General features: G+C 42.8%; 1 protein-coding gene across 1 annotated transcript in view; it reads left to right on the forward strand.

The window, feature by feature from the left end:
* Lgi1 (leucine rich glioma inactivated 1) overlaps nucleotides 1–18,167 on the forward strand; it is a 40,606-nt gene extending 22,439 nt beyond the window's left edge. The window contains exons 5-8 of the mRNA XM_075973946.1: nucleotides 6,043–6,114; nucleotides 8,923–9,092; nucleotides 9,376–9,540; nucleotides 14,864–18,167. Coding sequence (XP_075830061.1) covers nucleotides 6,043–6,114; nucleotides 8,923–9,092; nucleotides 9,376–9,540; nucleotides 14,864–15,699 — 1,243 coding nt within the window. The 3' untranslated portion in view covers nucleotides 15,700–18,167. The remainder of the gene's footprint in view (nucleotides 1–6,042; nucleotides 6,115–8,922; nucleotides 9,093–9,375; nucleotides 9,541–14,863) is intronic.
* The last annotated feature ends 3,352 nt before the right edge of the window (nucleotides 18,168–21,519 follow it).

Genomic DNA, 21,519 nt, shown 5'->3' on the forward strand with positions numbered 1-21,519 from the left:
AGGGATCCTAGAGCCAGCAAGATGCATCAGTGGGTAAAGGTGCTGCTAAGTCTGATGACCTGAACTGGATCCTAGGATCCACATGGTAGAAGGAGAGAACTAGCTCTTTGTAAATTATCCTCCAACCTCCCACACATATACCGTGGCGTGTGCATGCATGCATACAAGCGCTGCACACATACAGCCAAATAAATAACCATAATATAATCTGAAGTGAGGAGTGGAGGAGATTCTGAAGAGCCCCGCCTTTGCTCCCATTCTCCAATTGCAGAGTTGGAATTGAATGCACACTTTTAAACCAAACTCATTCCATTTTGGCCTGATATTAGATCTGCTGCAAAGACTAGGTCTGTTCCTTTAGAGACATTGCATTTTTATCACTTCTTAAAATATATCTGTTTTGCTGGGTTTAATTTACAGACAATTTGAAAGTCAGTACAGATAATTTAGTTCAGTAAGATGCTTGCCTTGTATGCATTAGATTCTGAGTTCAAGCCCCCAGAAAGCACATTAAAAACAAACAAACAAACAAAGCCAGACATAGTGGCCTACTCTTGTAATTCAGCCGCTATAAAAGCTGTTAAGTACTGAGACCCTCTCTGAATTGCTTTCTTCTGAGTAGTACCCTGGTATCGTGCAGGCATACTTTTACAACTCTAAGTAAATACTGGCAGACTCAGAAGTTTCAGTAAATTCTAGGGCAGGGTACTGGGATAGGCTCAATTCTAGTGATGGCCTTTTTATTGTCAGAATTCTAAGGCAGCAGCATATGACATTATGTGGCAAGAGACCAGTAGTGTATATTTCTGTGCGTCAAGATACAGAATTAGGGAAAAGCACACTGCACTGTGAATTTTCATGACTGGGGTCACCACCTCCACATCCTAGGGACCTGCTCTCACACACGCCCTCACTCTCCCCCAGTTCCTCCACGGTGACAACAGAGACTCTTGAAAGTGTAGCTTCAGCTCAGAGGCTACTTGAAGCTCATCCCCGAGGACTCCTGGGATATTGCCCACACCGAACACCTGCTTGGGAGACTAGCGGCTAGGGACAGGCATTCTGGAAGGCAGGCAGCCATTCTTCCCATCACTGCATCCACCTTGGTGCGCTGGTGGTTTGCCTGAGACAACCTTTAATTATGGCAATGGAACCCATTGGAAAATCGCCGCCATGGCAGACTAGACTGGCTCAGACAGCTCATTTGTTTCAGTGCCACGGGGCTGTGCTGCTAAGAAAGCAACACCCACGGCCATCTGGGGTGCTCCCACCCCACCCCCTGCAACCATCCTCACTTGGGGCTTGTGTCTCTAGGAGCCTGCAGCTTCACAGGCTGACATTCAGGTTTGCTCGGAACTGGAGAGAGAGCACGAGAACACCGCAGCATTTGCAATCCTGATTCCAGAACCTCGGGTTAGCTCTTCCCTGGGCACTGGCGCTCTCCAGGCTCCTTCCTAAGCACTTTGTAGCTATCCACCCATTTAATCTCCAAACAAGTTTGGGAGCTATGAGTTCCCGAGTACCTTGCTATCCTTACTGTCAATGCAGTGACAAATAATGAGTCATTTTTTGTTTGTTTGTTTGTTTTTGTTTTTCAAGATACAGTTTCTCTGTAGCTTTGGAGCCTGTCCTGGAACTAGCTCTTGTAGACCAGGCTGGCCTTGAACTCACAGAGATCCACCTGCCTCTGCCTCCCAAGTGCTGGGATTAAAGGCATGTGCCACCGCCACCCAGCCAAGATAAACTAACTTTCAACAATTATGATTTTCTCTGTGAGCTCAATTAACTGAGGTTTAATAGCCCTCATCATTTGACATTGGTGATTCCTTTCCTCTTGATCAGGCATACCTGAGAAGTGCCAATTGTCACTTAGTACCCACTGTAGAGTTGCTTACTGTCCCTCATAAGGAAAGGTATGAAGATGTGATTTAAGAGCAAGATTAGAACTTGGAAAACTTTCTTACCTAAGAGAACTGACTTCATAGAAAACTGCCAAAACTCGAGCCTGCCTCCCATTCCGAGCTCACACCGGTTCCCACTGCACTCTGGAGCTGGTTTGTAGACTGATGGTGAGTCTGACGGAAGCTGGCTTGGGTCAAGGCCAGGCCCTGCTTTTCCTCAGCTCATCCCAGATGAAAGTCAACTGATACCTCAGGAGGCCACCTAGGTCCCCAGACCACTTTCTCTTTAACACTCCTAAGTTTTCTTCCTCTTGTTCCTAAGAAGAGTTCTCGGGTTAATATTAAAACTCGGCTCTGATTTAACCCTCACACTTACCAGAGTAGCCCAATGAAGAGACCTTTAAAGAGAAGGGAGGTCTAGACCCCAGTTCACAGTTCCATTCCCACAAGCCATTGCTCTAAAGGACAGCAGATACTAGAGACCTTGGAGCATAGGAATGGTGATGTGGCTTCTAGAATCACTTGTTCTGGGTGGCTGTGTTAGTGATGGGAAGATGGAGCACAGGACTAGTGATGTGGCTCCCAGAATCCCTTGTTCCAGGTGGCTGAGTTAGTGAAAGGAAGAAAGCTTCACTGTAATGATTAATTTTTGCCTTCATTCTCTTAAAAACAGCTTTTGTAGTTTCAAAATTTTCTTAATGTGGTAAATAATTAGTATATAGATTTATATATTGGTATATGTGTCAATAAAAGCAAAAGATAGATTTTTAGGACTACCAAGCCACAGTGTTTTCTTCCTAAGAAAGAGAGAAAAGACGGTTTTACCCTCCTAAGTTGAGATGGATCAACAGTTAAGAGCATTTGTTGCTCTTCTGGAGAACAGGAATACAGTTCCCACCACTCTTGGGGTAACTAGCTTACAACCATCAGTAACTCTAGGTCCAAGGGTATCTGACACACTCTTCTGACCTCAGAGAGCATACACACAGACACACACACAAGCATAGGCATATGCACAGGCACACATACATATAAGCATACAGAGACACACACAGATGCACACGCATAGGCACACACATACATACACACAGGCACACACACAGAGACACATACACACACACAGGCATGCACGCAAACAGGAACACACACAAATAAATAATACATCTCTTAAAATGTGTAGCTATTAAGCATCATTGGTTTTTATGGCAAGAAGGAAAAGTTCATTTTGGGATCTTGATACACAAAATTCACCTGCAGGCACAGTAGTTTTCCCAGAATCCATTGCAACGAAGCAGGTATAAAGCCATTGGTAGCTATGTTTCTTAATTGTCACAGTGAATGGAACCTACATTCTTAATCTCTCCAGATGGGATAACAGACACCTAGAGAGGGTAGGCTGGCAGGGGTGTACTCTGACAAGGTCAGACTGGTCCTGAACTAAGGGATACAGGGAGCTAAAGCTATAGCTGAGCTTCTACTAAGGAGAATAATACGAAACTGTTTCTCTGTGAAGCTGGTGGGCGGGCGGGGGCGCAGGAGGCTGAGGAAAAGTAGTGTGAATTGAAGAACTTGCCACGGTGGAACCTGAAGGATGCTATAACCCCAACAACCCTGGCGGAACCCTAATCTTCAAGCCAACAGTGCTTCAGGCTCTGCATTGGTCCTAGCTGCCTGATGGGCCCTAGATCTCATTCTCTTCACTGATCTTTCAGTCTTCACCGTCCATATCTGACTCCAGGTTATTATTGTTAAGACTAATTAGATTCATGCTTCTCACCACCAAAAGCAACTTGGGGAGGAGAGAGTTTATTTGGCTTACATATCCCAGTCACAGTCCAGAACTTGAAGGCAAGAAGTAGAAACTTGAAGGAGAAGCTAGCCATGCTGCGTATTGACTTACTCCTCCATGGCTTTCTCAGCCTGCTTTCTTACATCCCCCAGGACCACCTGTCCAGAGATAGCACTGTTCACAGTGGGCCAGACACTTCCACATCAATCATCCATCAAGAAAATGTCCCACAGGCCTGCTACAGACCAATCTGATGCAGGCATTTTCTCAATGAAGTTCCCTCCTCTCTGATGACTTTAGCTTGTGTCAAGTTGCCAAAACCTAGGCAGAGTCTCGATGACCTTTCAAGGACACATCCCAAGTCATCTTCCACTTCTTAAAATTTCTACCATTTCCCAGCAACAGAACAGAGGCTGCGAACCAAACCTCTAACACATGGGCCTGGAGCAGATACTCTACACCAGTGTAGCCCGGTTGTTTTTTGTTTTGTTTTTTGTTTTTTCCGAGACCGGGTTTCTCTGTAGCTTTGAAGCCTATCCTGGAAGTATTATGCCCAATTCCGCAAAGTCCCCTCAAGGCCAACAAAGAAACCAAGTCACATATGTAAAAGCAAAGAGCCTTTATTTTAATCAAGTTTGCAAATTCGGTCTCTCCGCATGTCCAATGTATTGGAATAACTGGAGGGCTCCAAGCTCAATTAGAATTGGGTTTTTATAATAGTAAAGGTGGGGGTGAGGGGTCTCTGAGGTTCAGGACCCCTGATTGGCTGACATTTGTCTAGGGTGTCCTGGTGAATGTGCACTATCTAAAGCACTTGGAATGTCTGGCGTTTTCTTTGAATGGTCTGCTCTTGGGTTGGGGGTTGGGTTATCTCAGTTTATGGTTCTTCCTGCTACCAGGAAACTACTGAAGCTACTGGGACTTGGGCCTCTCATTAAATTTATCAAGGGTTGAGTTCTACTCTGGCAGGTGATAATGGTTGGAAATAAAGAATTTCCTTTGGGTGACCTATCCATACTTAGCTTATCATCCCTGGCCCCCACAGGAACTAGCTCTTGTGGACCAGACTGGCCCTGAGATTCACCTGCCTCTGCCTCTGGAGTGCTGGGATTAAAGGCGTGTACCGCCACCACCTGGCTGCCCGATTGTTAAAGATGCAGAACCCGTAACCCAGCCTTTAAGTGGTAGAGTACTGGTTTTTACCCAGCTCAGGCTGACTGCAAAACCTACCAAACCCATTGTCACGGGGACTTGAACTTTCTAACTCTTTTCCCATTCTTACATCCCCATTGTTCACTGAAAAAACATTTTGGCATCTAGTAGTAATTTCTAAAACCAACAAAACAGCATAATCAATTTTAAAGTAAGTTCTAAAACTCATGAATGTTTAAATATGGAGGAGCTCATATTTAAGTAGAGGAGGTAAAAGACAGGGAACGTTGAAGAATGTTTTAAAAGGACATTGAGAGAATTTTCGAAGACCTTTGAGACCAACAAAAGGCTCTTCTGCTCTAGCTTTAAATGTTATTGTGGAAGATACATAAAATGCACTGGCAAAACCTAAAAAGGGTCAGTACCTGGACCCTTCCCAGTGCTCAGTCATGCCCAGTTTTCTGTAGTGTGTATACATTTCTCTTACCTTGTTACCATCAAAACTATTTCCTATTTGTTAACTATTATCACACTCATTCTGGTCATTTGTGAAACAGTAACTAGGAAAAGAAAGAAAATAATTCTGTGATAACAGGGTAAGAATCAGAAGACAGGAATAATTAGAGGATGGATGAGGGGACATTAGTGAAAAAGCTTTGTGCCAAGATGGAAAGATTGAAATGAAAAAGCGAAAGCCAGAAACAAGGGGATGCCCTTCCGAAAGAAGAAAGGACATGAAGACAAAGGAACTGGAAAGGTCTAGCTGCTCTCTGAAGCAAGAGGAGGTGCCCAGAAGAAGTCAAAGTCCCAGCCAAAAGAGGGAGGGCATTTGGGGGTGAACATTACCATTATAGTGGTCCATCAGTCATCACTTGGGAAGTATCATCTAGGTTGGACCTGTGAGAGTGTGAGCCTCGGCTTATAAATTCAAAGAGGGATACCCAGGCATCATTCTGCTGATGGTTTAATGTTGCTTTGCCTCAAGTCAGTACCAAGTGCTTTGTCAATGCGAAGTGGATGTTGACGCAAAGAGGTCAGAAACTGAAAATTCAACAAAAGAAATTGGAGTGGTATCTTGAAAAAAAGAAAAGTACTACATATCATTTAAGAGACTGAAAATGATTATTAAAAGGAAACTTTATTATTAATGGCATTTATTAAAATTTTCACCACATTGTTGTATCACTTTTGTCTTTCCAGGAGTCTCGCAAACAACAATCTCCAGACACTCCCAAAAGATATTTTCAAAGGCCTGGATTCTTTAACAAATGTGTAAGAGGACCTAAGAAATCACTGGTTAACTGCTTTAAAATGATTAGTGAGACCTGATATTGATGATTAATATTTTTAATTGGCTTTAAAATTAGAATGCTTTAATTGACTTCACTCGTGAATCTATGTAGATTAAATGTTAGAATTCTTTGTGATTTAGCATGGGAAATCCTAAATGCTCAAGTACTCAGGCAGTGCTTTGAAAAAGTGTGCGCAGGTCGGTAAAGAGTGATTCTAAGGTCGCTGGGGGAACCGGGAAAGTAGAGACCTCCACAAAAATTTCAAGATCTCTTTTTTCTCATGAGGTCCAGGAAGTAGAGCTACAACGAAAAAACATAAAGGAGTCTGGGAAACTGACAGAATAAGATGAAAGGTTACACCCATGGGTTGGTCAGGCAACAGAAGTGAAGCAGGAAGTGGGGGAAGGGAGGAGGTTTGCCTTTTCTCTCATTAGCCTGAACAACAACTCTAGGCTTAATCCCCAGGAATTTGGCTTAAGCCCCAGGAAGGGAATGAACTTAATTATTTTTGACCCCTTTTCAAACAAAAGAGCTTTCAAACTTTGACTTTTAAGCTTCAGAGTGAAAGATCTTGCAAGGAATTTGTATATTCTTTGTGGTAAGCAAAATAAGTTCTATATACCCAGTCCTCCCCAAAGCAGTTTAGTCTCCTTAAATCTCTTCCAGAACATTAGCAGGGCATTTACATTGCCCTAAAGCAGAATATAGGAACAAATGAAAAGATGTATGAGAACACTTTTTATACTTACTTTGTTATTGAATATATACAAAGAAAATTAAGTAAATAGAAATGTATGATGAAACTCAAATAACTTTTAAAGATTTTGACGGAACCAATAGAGAAAGTAAAAATAATAACACAGAGAGAGGATATATGTCTATACTGATATCTCAAAACAGCTTTCTCTAATAACAACAACAACCAAAAAATCAGAGTTAAGAATTTCCTCCTAAGCCCAGAATTTAACTTCAAATCAAGAAGCTAATGAAATTCTCTTTGTTCTTTGCAGTTGCTCCAATGCCTACTTTTCTCTAACATGCCTACTTTCCCAGTTCCTGCAAACTGATTTCTTTCCAAGCGAGTGCCAGAATCAAGAACCTGCCTTGAGAGCCCGACAAATTTCTAATCTGCTCTGGCTTACAATAGCCCAGAAGGGCTGGCACTCTGGGATGAGGTCACTTCTGGGAAGGTTTTGAAAGTTAGATGATGCCCATCGCTTCCTTAGTTCATGGTGGGCCCTCTGTCTCATGCTGTGCCAATGCAACACTTACAATTTGGCTCAGTCTCCCAGGGAATCCCAGAATGAGCTTAACCCAAATCGAGGATCATTTTAGAAGTACAAGGATTCACGATAGCTTCTCTCTTAGTGGATTTCTTGCTGATTTTTTAAATGAGCATATTCTTTAAGATGTGTTTAAACACACATGTATTTAAAATTATTTATGTGCTTCATGAAGAATGGGAATCACTTATGAGTTCTGTGTGACCAGAAAAGAAATGGAAGATCTGCACAGAGGCCGAGTAAATAACAGAGAGCTTCATGAGTCAAGGCTATGCATGGAAACTTAAACTCTGCCTCATAGTTTATTACAGGCATGGACTGTTGTAGGTATTATGTCTGCATTAACTCTGCTACGGCAAAGTCGTTTCTCATTAAAGTGGAATTTGTAGACCCCAGAATAGGGTCAAGATTAACTATGTCTATGAGGAAGAAAAGCCAGGGGCTCACTGGATTTAATTCAATATCATACAGCAAACTCCATGCTTTATCCTTTAGACCCAATAACGTAGCTGCTGGATGCTCATAGCCATGGAGTTCCCAGAGTGTGCTGCTAGGACAAATGAGGCTCCAAGTTTTAAGTTTGACATTTATTTATCTATGTATTTGTTTATTTTTGTCCTAGGGATTGAGCCATGACTTTTTAATAGGCTAAGGATGCACGATTATACTTAGGAGCCTTAATTTTTTTAAGATTTGAATTGACTTTTTTTTTCTCATCTTAGTATATTAGAAAATAATCACATTTGGGACAACTTAGATACATGAATTTATTTTTGAACTATACACTTTATGAACTCTAAATACAGATCACGTATTTCTAATGAAATTTCTGGTGAAAATTTAGCCTCCAAATTGAGATATAAGTATAAACTATACAGAGAACTTCAAAGATAATACTAAAAAAGAGAAAATAGAGTATTAATCTATTCACTGTCTCTATAGTGTTTATATTGATTACACAGCCAGATGATGAAATTTTGAATGTGTTGGAGTAAATAAAACATTACAATTAATTATACCTGTTTCTTTTTACATTTCTTTAGGGTCCTTATAGAAAAATGCAACTTACACATACAACTCATACATTATTTCCCTTGAGTCCACTCTTTTTTTTTTTTTTTTGATTTTCGAGACAGGGTTTCTCCGTAGCTTTTGGTTCCTGTCCTGGAACTAGCTCTTCTAGACCAGGCTGGCCTCGAACTCACAGAGATTCGCCTGCCTCTGCCTCCCGAGTGCTGGGATTAAAGGCGTGCGCCACCACCGCCCGGCTCTTGAGTCTACTCTTTTAGTGTATGGCACCATTGCTTCCAAACATGGCTAGGTTATGAGGCTCTAGGCTGGCCTTTAAGGGTGCTCTGTTATCTCTCAGAGCCCAAACTGGATGGACAGTCAGGCAAGTTCAACAGAGATGCTAGAGCATGTACGGGCTAATGCTGAAGATGAAGTCATGCGTGGGTCGTGACAGGACCCGCGTACTGCAAATGCAGCCGAGGTTTCTCTTTCAGGGACCTGAGAGGGAACTCATTTAATTGTGACTGTAAACTGAAGTGGCTGGTCGAATGGCTCGGCCACACCAATGCGACAGTGGAAGACATCTTCTGCGAAGGCCCCCCGGAATATAAGAAACGCAAGATCAATAGCCTCTCCCCCAAGGATTTTGATTGTATCATTACAGGTAATGTATTGAAACCTATTTTACAGCAGAAGATTGTCTAAAGGGCTCCATTCTTTTGCAAGTATAAAAATTGATTTTTTAAAAATATGTTAAGAACCATCTGAGAAATTTAATGTGTGAAACATTATGAGCCTTTAAAACTTTACATGCTTTTAAACAGCAGAATTGCCATTTTACCATTTCTCTGAAATAAATGTATTTCTTGTGAGAATTTGGGATCTAGCCAAGGAGCAAGGCACTAGTATTAGCTCACATTTGTTCATCCTCCTTTCCTATTTTGCAGAATTTGCAAAGTCTCAAGATCTGCCTTATCAGTCACTGTCCATAGACACTTTTTCCTACATGAATGATGAGTATGTGGTCATTGCTCAGCCTTTTACTGGAAAATGCATTTTCCTGGAATGGGACCATGTGGAGAAGACCTTCCGGAATTATGACAACATTACAGGTATGATGAGCCTAACAATATTGAGTACAGCATTAAACTGCCTTGACCAAGGCAACAGAAACAGAGGAGTTTATGAAGAAATGCCTTGACTAGTCTTAGTGGCGTTAACCCCTACTTTTACTGACTTGAGGTTGCTTGCTAAACTGTAGCTAGTCCTTCATTCCTTTACTTGTAAATAAGAATAGTACCTATCCTACATCAAGGGTTGTTAATAATGAAATATGATCATGTATTTAAGAAACTTAGCACAATACTGAGCATACTAAATGCACTCCAAAGGGGGATTCTTCTTCTTCAGAGTAAAAGCTCTGAATCACAGTGCTGCGTTCTAATCTAGGTTCTGCCACCATTTAGTGAGACAAGACCATCACCTTCACTGCATTCTCATCGTTCCTGACTTTAAAATAAGAGGATAAAATAAACTGGGTCTGGTGGTGCTCATCCCAGCACTTGGAAGCTGAGGCAGGGGGACCAGGAGACTGAGCCCAGCTACATAGGAAGATCCTGTCCCAAAACATACAAGCAAACAAAATGTCACAAACCAAAGGGGGCACATGGCTGGGGAGAAGGCTCTCTGTGTGCTGCACTGGCTGACTACACAGGATGGAGAGCCGGGTTTGGGTCCCTAGCATCCCGGTAGAAAGCCTGGCATAGTGGTATCTGTCTGTAACTTCAGCACTCGGAGCTCAGACAGGTGTTCACTAGCTAAGCAGTCTGGCCAAATCATTGAGCTCCAGGTTCAGTGAGAGACCCTGTCTCAAATCAGTGGAGAAGCAGTTGAGAAAAACACCAGACATTGGCCTCTGATCTCCACACATGTACACATGGGTGAGTGCATTCCCAATACATACATACACAAACCACACACACACACACACACATGGGGAGGGGGGAGAACTTTTTTAAAAAGAAAGAAAAATGGAAAACAGTTTCCTGTTTCTAAGAAAGAGTTTGTATAGACACATTTGTGATCAGCACAAACACATAAAGGAATATGCACAGCTTAAAAATATGGTTATCATAATTAAATTTGCTTGAATTCAAAGTAAGTGAATTAAATAAGAAGGCTATTTTAGATCAACTCTCAAACTCTGCTGCACATTTTTAAATAAAATGTTAATGTATTCCTTGAAACGAGAAAGGTTTTGTGGTTCAATAAATCTATAAGCCATATCTGCCTCTTGGAGGCTCATAATAAATATATTAGAAATTATGAGAACTCCTGCAGTGTGGAAACCTATTTTCAATGTTTTTCTTAATTTGTTTATAGAATTTATTTTTTTTTTCTCCACAAAAATGCTACTGGAGAGCTCTCTTAAGTATTGTTCCCATTTCAACAGTTTTCGAAATTGTAAAATACCAATCAAAACAGTTCTGAAAACTGTTATTTTCTTACATCTTGAACCCAGCTCCTAAGAACATCCCAACCTCCTCATAAAAGATCACCATTGGCTAAGCAGGGTGGTGCACTCTTGCCATCATTAGCTGGGCAGGGTCTCATACCTTTGTAGGCCTAGTACTTGGGAGACTGAAGCAAGGGGATCATGAATTTAAGGCCAGTTTGGGATATGTAGTGAAACTCTGTCTCCAGCAAATGAGAGCAGAAGGCTTACCGCTAGACAAGGTACAAAGGGTCATAATTGTTAATTAGATTTTCTCAGTGGCCATCAAGTCAAATGTCCAAATAGATAGTCCTTGCTTGATACTGAGTTCCCCTGGGTAAAACTATCTATCCAAACCGAGATTCTTCTAGAACCTCCTTTCTCTTCATGAAAGGTCATGCTTCTCTTCCTTCCTGTGTTTTCCAGTTTGGAGCAGCTGAACTCTGTGATATTGAGCCTGAGATTTTCTGATGCGTGCACATTCCTTCAGCCACTGTTTTTTTCAGGACCTTGCTGTGTCATCAAGGCTGGTCTTGAACCCACAATCCCCTGCCTCAGCCCAAGTGTTAGAATTACATGTGTCATTGTGCTCAGCTTGTCTGGTTGGCACTGTAGACTAGAACTCGAAAGGAATGAATGACCTGCTTGTAGCCTTCCAGAGGTTTTGTTTGCGATGACAGTTTAGTTTGGTCCTGCTACTGTAATGAAACACCTTAGGTTAGGTAATTTATAAACAACAGAAATGTATTTCTTACAAGATTTTGGAGTTGGAAAGTCCAACAGATTCAATGTCTTGTAAGAACTTGCCTTTTACTTCAAAGACACCCCCTTTTCTATGGATGCGCAGAGCAAAAGGAAGGACAGAAAGATTAAAATGATTCTCTCAAGCCCCTTGTGGGCTCCACTGCTGTGAATTCATCACCTCCTAGAGGCCTCAGCTCTTCAGACTGTTGCCCTGAGAGTTACATTTCAACACGGGTTTTGGGGATTTGCACACATTCAAACCATACAGATCATCAATAACACATCATATGGCTACTAGTCTCTCCAACATGGACATACATGGCTGCCTGTCATAATACCTGGGGTATTATTTCTGCCAGAATACATGTGTATCCATAGAATCCTTCTCAATGCAAGCTCGTCCAACAGTCACAGTCGCTCCATCAGTCTGTATGGACACCAAAGATGTCCATCCCTCACACCCTGTAACCCTCATTGTGCAGGAGAGAAGCTAATCATCTTTTGTAGGTTATGCAATTAGGTTAGCTTTGAAAGAAGTTTCGAGTAAGGGCAGGGGAGATAGTTTAGTTGGTAACAGATTTGTTATGGGAGTATGAGAATCTGAGTTTGATCCCTAGAACCCATAAAAACAAAACAAAACAAACCAACAAACAAATCCTGGTCATGGTGGCATGTACTTGTAATCCCAGCGTTGAGGAGGCTGAGACAGAGGATCCCTGTGGCTATGGGCCAGTCAACTTATCCTAGTTAGGGAGCTCCAGGTCCCGGTGAGAGACCCTACTTCCAAAACCAAGATGATAACACTTGAGGAATGACATTTGAGCTTGACTTCTGACCTCCACACGCGTGTGTGTGTATGCGCGCGCACACACGAGCACCTCAAATTTATTTTCAATTATTAGAAGGACTTCTTCCCTCAATACCCTAGAGCTGTAGTCAGAAAAGTCTGGGGTAGATTTGCTCTGTAGGTCTTTGGAGTTCCAAGCGCTGAACTCCTTCTATGAGTTAAGACTGTTTTTCTAAATGTCGCTAACAGACACCAACGTAGCCCACTGACAGACTTATTTTTAGCTGACGTTCTCCCTAAATATCTTTAAAGAGCATCTGGCCATGGCAGTGCCTGCTCCTCTTTCACTTTTCACAAAGCTTCCTCTGCCTTTTCATCTTCTCCTATAGTCAGTGTCTTAAAGTTCCAGGTCAGCCTGGTCTACACAGCACTGACTTCCAGACCCACCAGGGCTATATAATGAGAACTTGTCTAAATAAACAAATAATCCAAAGACTCAGCTAGGCCTGTATTTGAATCCCAGCTCTGTCTTTTGGTATCAGATAGTCCCTCTGAGTCTAGAAGAGTTTGCTTATCTAAAAAATGAAAGATGAGCAGGCACGGTGGTAATCACCTTTAGTCTCCATATTTAGGAGGTGGAAGTAGGAGACGCATGAGTTTGGGTTTGAGGCCATCCTGGACACAATATAGCAAAACTCTGTCTCAAAAAACAGATGCAGGAGATCTTGTGTATTTTCTCTTCCCAGGGGAATCTATATATGTTTTTCTTAGGGTTCACCTTGTTACTTAGCTTCTCTAACGATTATTGGCTCGTTATCCTTTGCTTTACAGCTAATATACACTTATGAGTGAGTACATACCATGTTCATCTTTCTGGGTCTGGGTTACCTCACATCTTCTGTAGTAGGAGCTGCGGGCCTGCTTTTTGTCCCGCCCGGCTCCCGCACGGCTAGCTTTACACCAGAAATAACAACACACAAATTGTATTCTTTTAAACACTGCTTGGCCCATTAGCTCTAGCCCTTACTGGCTAATTCTGATATCCCCATCAACCCATCTCTAATAAACTGTGTAGCACCAGTCTTACCGGGAAAGATTCAGCATGTCTGACCTGGCAGCTTGCTTCATCGCGTGTCTGCCCGGGAGAGAGGAGCATGGCGTCTCTGAGCTCACTTCCTCTTCCTCCAGCATTCTCTTCTGTTTACTTCACCACCCTATGTTCTAACCTATCAGGGCAAGCAGTTTCTTTATTTAATTAACCAATGACCTTCCTCCATCAATCTTCTAGTTCTATTCATTTGCATAAAAATTTCAAGATGTCATGGTTTTTTACCACTGAGTAGTACTCCATTGTGTAAATGTATCACATTTTATTTATTCATTCTTTGATTGAGGGGCATAAAGGTTGTTTCCAGGTTCTGGCTATTACAAATAATGCTGCTATGAACATAGTTGAACAAATGTCCTTGTAGAATAATTGAACATCCAATACCCAGGAGTGGTATTGCTGGGTCCTGAGGTAGGTTGATTCCCAATTTTCTGAGAAACTGTCATACTGATTTCCAGAGTGATTGTACAAGTTGGTATTCCTAACCAGCAATGAAGGAGTGTTCCCTTTCTCCACATCCTCTCCAGCATATGCTATCATTGGTGGTTTTTTTTAATCTTAATCATTCAGACTGCTGTAAGATGGTATCTCAGAGTCATTTTGATTTGCATTTCCCTGATGACTAAGGATTCATACTTCTTATACTGGCTTTTTGGAACCTATTCTCTTTGGATGAATACCTTACTCAGTCTAAATATAGTAGGGAGGGCCTTGGTCCTTTCTCAAAGCAATGTGCCTTTCCCTCTCAGAGAGGGTGGATGGTGGGGTAGGGGGAAGATGGAGGGAATGGGAGGAGGGGAGGGAGTAGGAACTGGGATTGATATGTAAAATGAAAAAAAGACAGTTTCTTTTTTTAAAAAAATAAAAAAGACACACAAAAACAAAGATAAGAAAGGGGAAGATAACATTTATCTCAAGGTTGTTGGAATAATTTAATGATCTGACAAAGTTCAGAAACGGTAGTTTTTAATTAAAATTAGGGAAATTAATTCAGGTATGTCAGGGAGAACATGCTGCAGGAAGTGAGAGGGAAGTGTTCAGGTCATATCTCTGTGCCCTAAAAGTCTAGAGCAGGTTAGATGTGATGTGGCAACTTCATTGTTTATAACAAGGCCCATGGGTGTAAAGGCCCAGAACCCGAGGACATCACTGTTTGGCCCTGGAGATTGGTCCTCTCTGACAAACCGAGGGGATCTCTCCTCTTAGGCTGAATTTTGTGGAAGCTGTCCAGCCACAGCCTGTGTGCTTACATGTTCCAAAGAGGACGGGCATACAACTAACGTGTCACTTGTCTTTCCTCAGGCACGTCCACCGTGGTGTGCAAGCCAATAATCATTGACACTCAGCTCTACGTCATTGTGGCCCAGCTGTTTGGCGGCTCTCATATCTATAAGCGAGACGGTTTTGCCAACAAATTCATAAAAATCCAGGATATCGAAGTTCTCAAAATCCGAAAACCCAATGACATCGAAACGTTCAAGATCGAAAACAACTGGTACTTTGTCGTTGCTGACAGTTCCAAAGCTGGGTTTACCACCATTTACAAATGGAACGGAAACGGATTCTACTCCCACCAATCCTTACATGCCTGGTACAGGGATACCGATGTGGAATACCTAGAAATAGCCAGACCACCGCTGACCCTCCGAACACCTCACCTAATTCTGTCCAGTAGTTCCCAGCGCCCTGTCATTTACCAGTGGAGCAAAGCAACGCAGCTATTCACTAACCAAACTGACATTCCCAACATGGAGGACGTGTACGCAGTGAAGCACTTTTCTGTAAAAGGTGACGTGTACATCTGCTTGACCAGATTCATCGGCGACTCCAAAGTCATGAAGTGGGGTGGCTCCTCTTTCCAGGACATTCAGAGGATGCCATCGCGGGGCTCCATGGTGTTCCAGCCCCTGCAGATAAATAACTACCAATATGCAATCCTCGGAAGTGATTACTCCTTTACGCAAGTGTATAACTGGGACGCGGAGAAAGCCAGATTTGTGAAGTTTCAGGAATTAAACGTTCAGGCCCCCAGATCGTTCACACACGTGTCCATCAATAAGCGTAATTTCCTCTTTGCTTCCAGTTTTAAGGGGAACACGCAGATTTACAAACATGTCATAGTTGACTTAAGCGCATGAGACGCCAAACTCCGCGGCTGCCATCGGAAACTTTCTACAGTATGTGACCTGGATGAACTCAGTGCATGATGACTCTACTTACCACGCTAGCAGATGAATGCCTTTCAACATCGAGACTGCTAAAGCCAACACTACCAGTATCACCGTCCTCAGCTGTCCAATCCAGTGGTGTGGGAAGTTACCTTTTCTAAGACAAAGTTTCCTTACGTAACTGTTCTTTGCAGTGAAGAAGTGTAAATAAGTGTTTAATGGTATCTGTTACTCCGATAAAGAAATATTCATATGAACTTTTCCATTTATTTATTCACGTGTTCAGAAACAACTGCCAAATAAAATGTTTACATTTTCTTTCATATCCCAAAGGTAATTATTTACAAGAGCTGTTTGATTCTTGTTGATTGTATGTTGAGGAAATAGTTTTATATAATAGGATTATATTTGGATCAAGGATTTATGGTATGAATATTGAGTAAACTTTAAAAAAATGAACATGATTTCCCATAATTTATCAACATGTTTATCCGGGTTCTCTTAGTGGGTTTTAAATGCTCAGATGTCATGACTTTTAGGGACACTTTGAGTTCAGAGGGTTAACACATTTAAGTGGGAGGAAGGGAGTTTACCTGCTATGTTCAGACTAGACTGTAATGCGGAGGAGGGCCATCCTGCGCCACCTGATGGCCCTGGCTGAAAGTGCCACTCAGCCGTCTTATAGAAGAAACTTAAGATTTAGGACTGAATAGCCCCTGATCCAGGACTTTCTAGATATCTAACTGTAGCGTCGTCTGACAGCTGCTAGGCTGTAGCTTTCCGTACAGGACTTGCCTCCCACCTGCTGGCTCCGGAGGCCTCTCCCCCTCTATGATGAAGAACTTTTTGCTTCTAGACACTGGATTTGCTGTAACTGAGCTGCCACACAGTGCCTACAGGCTCATGTTTGGTTGTCTAGGTTTCTGTTTCTGGACCACTTGAGTCATTAGTACCTTGCACACTGCCTGTTGTGTAGATGCTGGGTTCTCAAAAAACTGTTTTGCAAAGGCCGGGTATACAGTCTCATGGGGAAGTACGTGTGTGGCATCATGTGTCAGGCTCTGGGTTCAGTCCCCGGCACCAAACAAAAGCAGTTTTGAAAACGTGTGGCTCCTTCTCTTATAACAAACTCCGGGAGCCCCTCTGACCCACCTGGTACTTTCCGAGTACTTGTCGAGAGTGTAGTGTGGTTGTGGGAAACTGATACAGGGGCAGGTGCGATGCTTGTCCGCTGTAGTCTTGGAAAAAGAATGGAAGTGAGCAAAAAATACAGAAAGACTCAAGCAGTGAGTGTGTAGAGTCATCGGAACAGTCTAGACTTGGCATGTCATCAGAACAGCTATGCTCTTTCTTTGACTTAAGGGAAGACAGAATTTCCAAAGGAGAGTGTGTGGGGAAGACATTGCTGGCACAAACTTGTTGTGTGTGCTGCCTTTATGGAGGGCTTTTGAGTTTCCCACTGGATGGAGGTGGGCAGATACAGCTCCCCAGGACCCATATAAGTCTGGTAGGCTGAGGCATAAGGGGTCTCCATACTAATGACACAGTCTCCAAAGAGCAATACCCTGGGCCATTGTGCATAAGGACTAGATTTTATTACCTATATAGGAAAGATATTAGGTCTGGCTTCAGGGTTATTGAGGAGAAAATAGCTTAACTACTCCTGATCCTGCACCTGGGAGAACTGGCTGCAGAACACCTCTTCCTCTGTTCTGATAAGCAGCATCAAATGCTTCTAGAGAATTCCTGCTTTGTACAGTCCAGGTGGAGCTCCAGCTCTGCCATGCATAAGATTTGCAACATGCAAGGGACTTAACCCATCTGAGTCCATTTCTTCATTTGTAAAGATGGGTGATAATCCCTACTTCCAAGGTGAAGCGAGTTAAGTGAGAAAACACACGAGCAGCAGACGGCATTTCCCAAATACAGCCTCTACCACTCGCCCCATGCTCTGTGAGACCCTGCCCCAAATTTATTAAGAGGCAGCATTTAACTGACCTGTCCTTTGTCTGAATGGTTGGGGACTTGCTTGTAATTCATTGACTATGGTGAAAATGATACAGGTTGGCTTCCATGCTAGGTCGTGAAAATCAGGAACTCTTTCTTGCCTTGTAAATTTGGACACTTGCCTGCAGAGCCCCGAACCACTGCATAAGAAGTCTTACTAACCAGAGGCCATGGTTCTGTGTTGGAAAACAAACCCCATGGAGCAATCACCTCCTGGTGCTTTGGTCAACAGGTCCAGCTGGTGTCACAGCCAACAGCCGTCATCAAGCACCAGTCCTGCGAAGCCTACAACTCCAGATCCTGCTATCAAGTCATCAGGCCTTCCCAGCAGAAGGGGCAGCCATTAGAGAGCAGCAAACCATCCATGATATCCCTGTCCAAATTCGTGACCCAGACTCTATGAGCATAATAAAGTGGTTGTTTTAAATGGATATGTTTGGGGTGATTTGTTATACAACGGCCGCCATCAGAAGGCACATGAAACACGTGGAGCAGAACGGCCTGTGTGAACACATTTTACACAGTAGTTACCTGGTAGGCTCTGACTCAGCACACTGCACACTTCTGGATCCCATTCTACCTCTCAAAGGATAGCTACTTTTATCAACATCATGCCGATGTTCTCACCTTGTTCTGAACATTGCTCAGGATGCAAAGACTCGGCCTCCACAGTCTGCTGACCGCGGGTAATTTACCTTAAAGCCTGACACATGGAGCCGGGAGGTGAGCTGGTCCAATTCAGGCTGCCAGCCAGGCCTAGCTACTTCCTGTCCCAAGGTGTTATCTTTCAAAAATTCACTCTCCAGCCTAAATATGGGACTGTTGATAGGGCAAGAAAAGAGTGGGGAGACAGAGAAAATAAAATTAAGACCCTTCTGAGGTCTTTCATAGACATAGGCCAGGCTTTCCATGCTCCGTGTCTACAATATTCTATACAAGCCCCTCTGGTCACAGATGGCAGGACCTGGGTGCACTCCCTGTCCAGCTATGCAACTGTACACCTACTCAGCCACTTAGGACACTCTTTCCCCAACTTTCCTACATTTTGAAATCTCTGTCCCTATCCTACCCATTACTGTTACATGTGATTTTTCCTCTTCTGGCTTTGCCAGCCCATCGCTTTTACTATGAAAAGGGTCATCATTCATTCGGCCTTGCATGTGGTTACTTGTTGATATAGTCATCTTTCTTAGCAGACTTTACATCCCTGAGGGTCAAGACTACATCCTAGGCTCCTGTAACTCTTCCATCTTATCTACCTGAAGCTTGAGCTCCTAAAACAGTGCTACCTAGTGGAGAGCCCAGAGAATGGGCAGAAATCAAACAACTAGAACCCAGTTGCCTAGGCACTCCCTGTCTAAGGAGCAGCCTCTTGCTTTACAGCTAGTTCCCAGTTCCGCAGAGAATCCTGACCCTGATTGCCCACAACCAAAGGGGCAGGGAGTCAACAGCAGTGTTTTCTAAACATCTATATCCTTCGGCATGATAACCCCAGAGAGAAATGCAGATTCCCAGCCAGATAGTGAGAGGTATCCAGGGAGCTTCCTCCCAAGCTGAGGATCTAAATGTCAATCTCAGCAAAACTGTCTCAGGCACTGAGATCCTCTATCCTTCATTCCCTTTACCCTGTATATTCATGTATACTTAACAGTTATAAATAAAATCCCGTAGCATAAGATGCATCCTTTAATATTTTAGATATAACAGGTGATGCTTACTGGGTACTGACTATGAGCCAGCTACTATATTAAGTGCCTTTTCTGCATCATCATCCCTTCCTCTGGAATTCTAAGATTATAGCATTGTTTCACAGATGGGGAAGCATTTAGAAGGGCTTGATGAGTTGCTCATGGTCAGTTAGCTGGTTAAGAAATAAAGAAAGATTCACTTGGATGGTACCTATCATTGGTAACATTTCAGGAACTGCCCAAGGACAAAATTTAAATTAAAAATTCAGGACTCTGTAAGCTTCCAGAGACAGAGGCACGTTGTTAATTTTATACTTATGGATACAACAAGTTCAATTTTATTGAGGATGTTTATTAAACACCTACTATGTGCAGCACACCATGGCAAATGAACAAAGAAAACAAAGTAACCTTAAAGGATTTACTAACCTTGTTTATAAAGCTGATTTACAAAGGCCAACATGTAAACCATGAGCAAATAGGGCAGAAATAAGTCCTTTAAGAGTCTGACATCAATAGTAACCATGTCCTCTAGGTCTTTGATGTATAGGCCAATCCTGTTGCTACCCCCAATATTCCTCTTTCTGGATCAACAGACATAGCGGTGACATATGTTTTACAATTACGCAAACCTGGGTTTGTAAGTCAGTGTGACTTTTTTCTAGTTTGATGGCCATAGACAAGTTAATTAGTGTTCTATAAAATATGAATAATGCTAATTATGGGGAAGGTGGCAGATTAAATCTAAGCTTCTGAATGATCCTACTAGATGGCCACATTTTAAAAAAATATGCCTTATTGTGTGTGTGTGTGTGTGTGTGTGTGTGTGTCTGGTGTATTTGTGGAGGTCAGAAGACATCCTGTAGGAGTCAAGAGTCAGTCTCCTTTTGCCATGTGGGTTCTAAAGATCAAACTCAGGTCATCAGGTTTGGCAGCAGGTACCTTTACCCACTGAACCATCTCCCTGCCTCTTTATTATTTATTATTTTGAGTGTGTGTGATGTGTGTGTATGCATGTGTGAGTGCCACTGCACATGCGTGGAGGGAGGCCAGAGGAACAATGAGTCGATTCTCTTCCACCGGGGGTCCCAGGGATCAAACTCAAGGCACCAGGCTTGCACAACAAGTTCTTTAACCCCCAGAGCCTTCTCCTGGGCTGATGCAGCATCCTTAATAGCTCCATATTCCATATGGCCTGCAGTTCTGGACCATTCTGATTTATCCTCAAGTTTGGTACTGGGTAACTGATACCCTGCTGTATAGGAGGAGCTATAGCCATGAGGGTAAGTAGAAGGCTCCTATATGCGGTGTCATCCATCTCTGTGACCAATGAGGATGTGCCCTGGCTTCTAGAAGAAGCCAATGGAATGAAAACCCAGGAGGTTCTGCCATTACAGTCCGTCAGATTTACTGCGTGGAGAGGTCAGATATCCAGGTGAAGCCCCAATGGCATTCTTGTGTTCCAGCACAGACAACAGCAGTATAGCAGGCTTTCTTGGACTGCCAGTCCCCAAATCACGACACGGAGACTTATTATTAACTATGAATGTTCGTTTAGTTTAGGCTTGTTTCTAGCTAGCTTTTGAAAACTTAAATTAACCCATTTCTATGAATCTATGTGTTTTTCCAAGGCTCGTTTGCTTATCTACAGATTCTCCACCCTGCTTTTCTGCTTCCTCCGTGTCTGTCTGTCTGGCCCCTGGCCGACTAGCTGACTGGTTGCCTCCACTTTTCTCTCTGCCCATCAGCTCCATCTATTCCTTCTCTGTCTAGCTCCTGGCTGTTCAGCTTTTTATTAGACCGGTCAGGTGCCTTAGGCAGACCAGGTGAAACAGCAGCACATCTTTACATTAATCAAGTGCAGCAGAAACAAAAGCAACACCTCTTTACATGATTAAACAGTGCGGCGTCAATAAATGCAGCACGTCTTTGCAAAGTTAAACAGTTACTCTGTAACACGCCCTAATATAGTTTAACACATATTCTATCCCGCAACATGGCAGGGCTGCGATTTTCATGGATGGACTTTGGCCTCTGGGAAATTACTTCTATTTTAATAAAGCTTGCTTTTGTTTCAGTGTGGCCAATAGCGTAT

Source organism: Microtus pennsylvanicus, chromosome 5, assembly GCF_037038515.1.
Source record: "Microtus pennsylvanicus isolate mMicPen1 chromosome 5, mMicPen1.hap1, whole genome shotgun sequence".
Taxonomy (NCBI): domain Eukaryota; kingdom Metazoa; phylum Chordata; class Mammalia; order Rodentia; family Cricetidae; genus Microtus; species Microtus pennsylvanicus.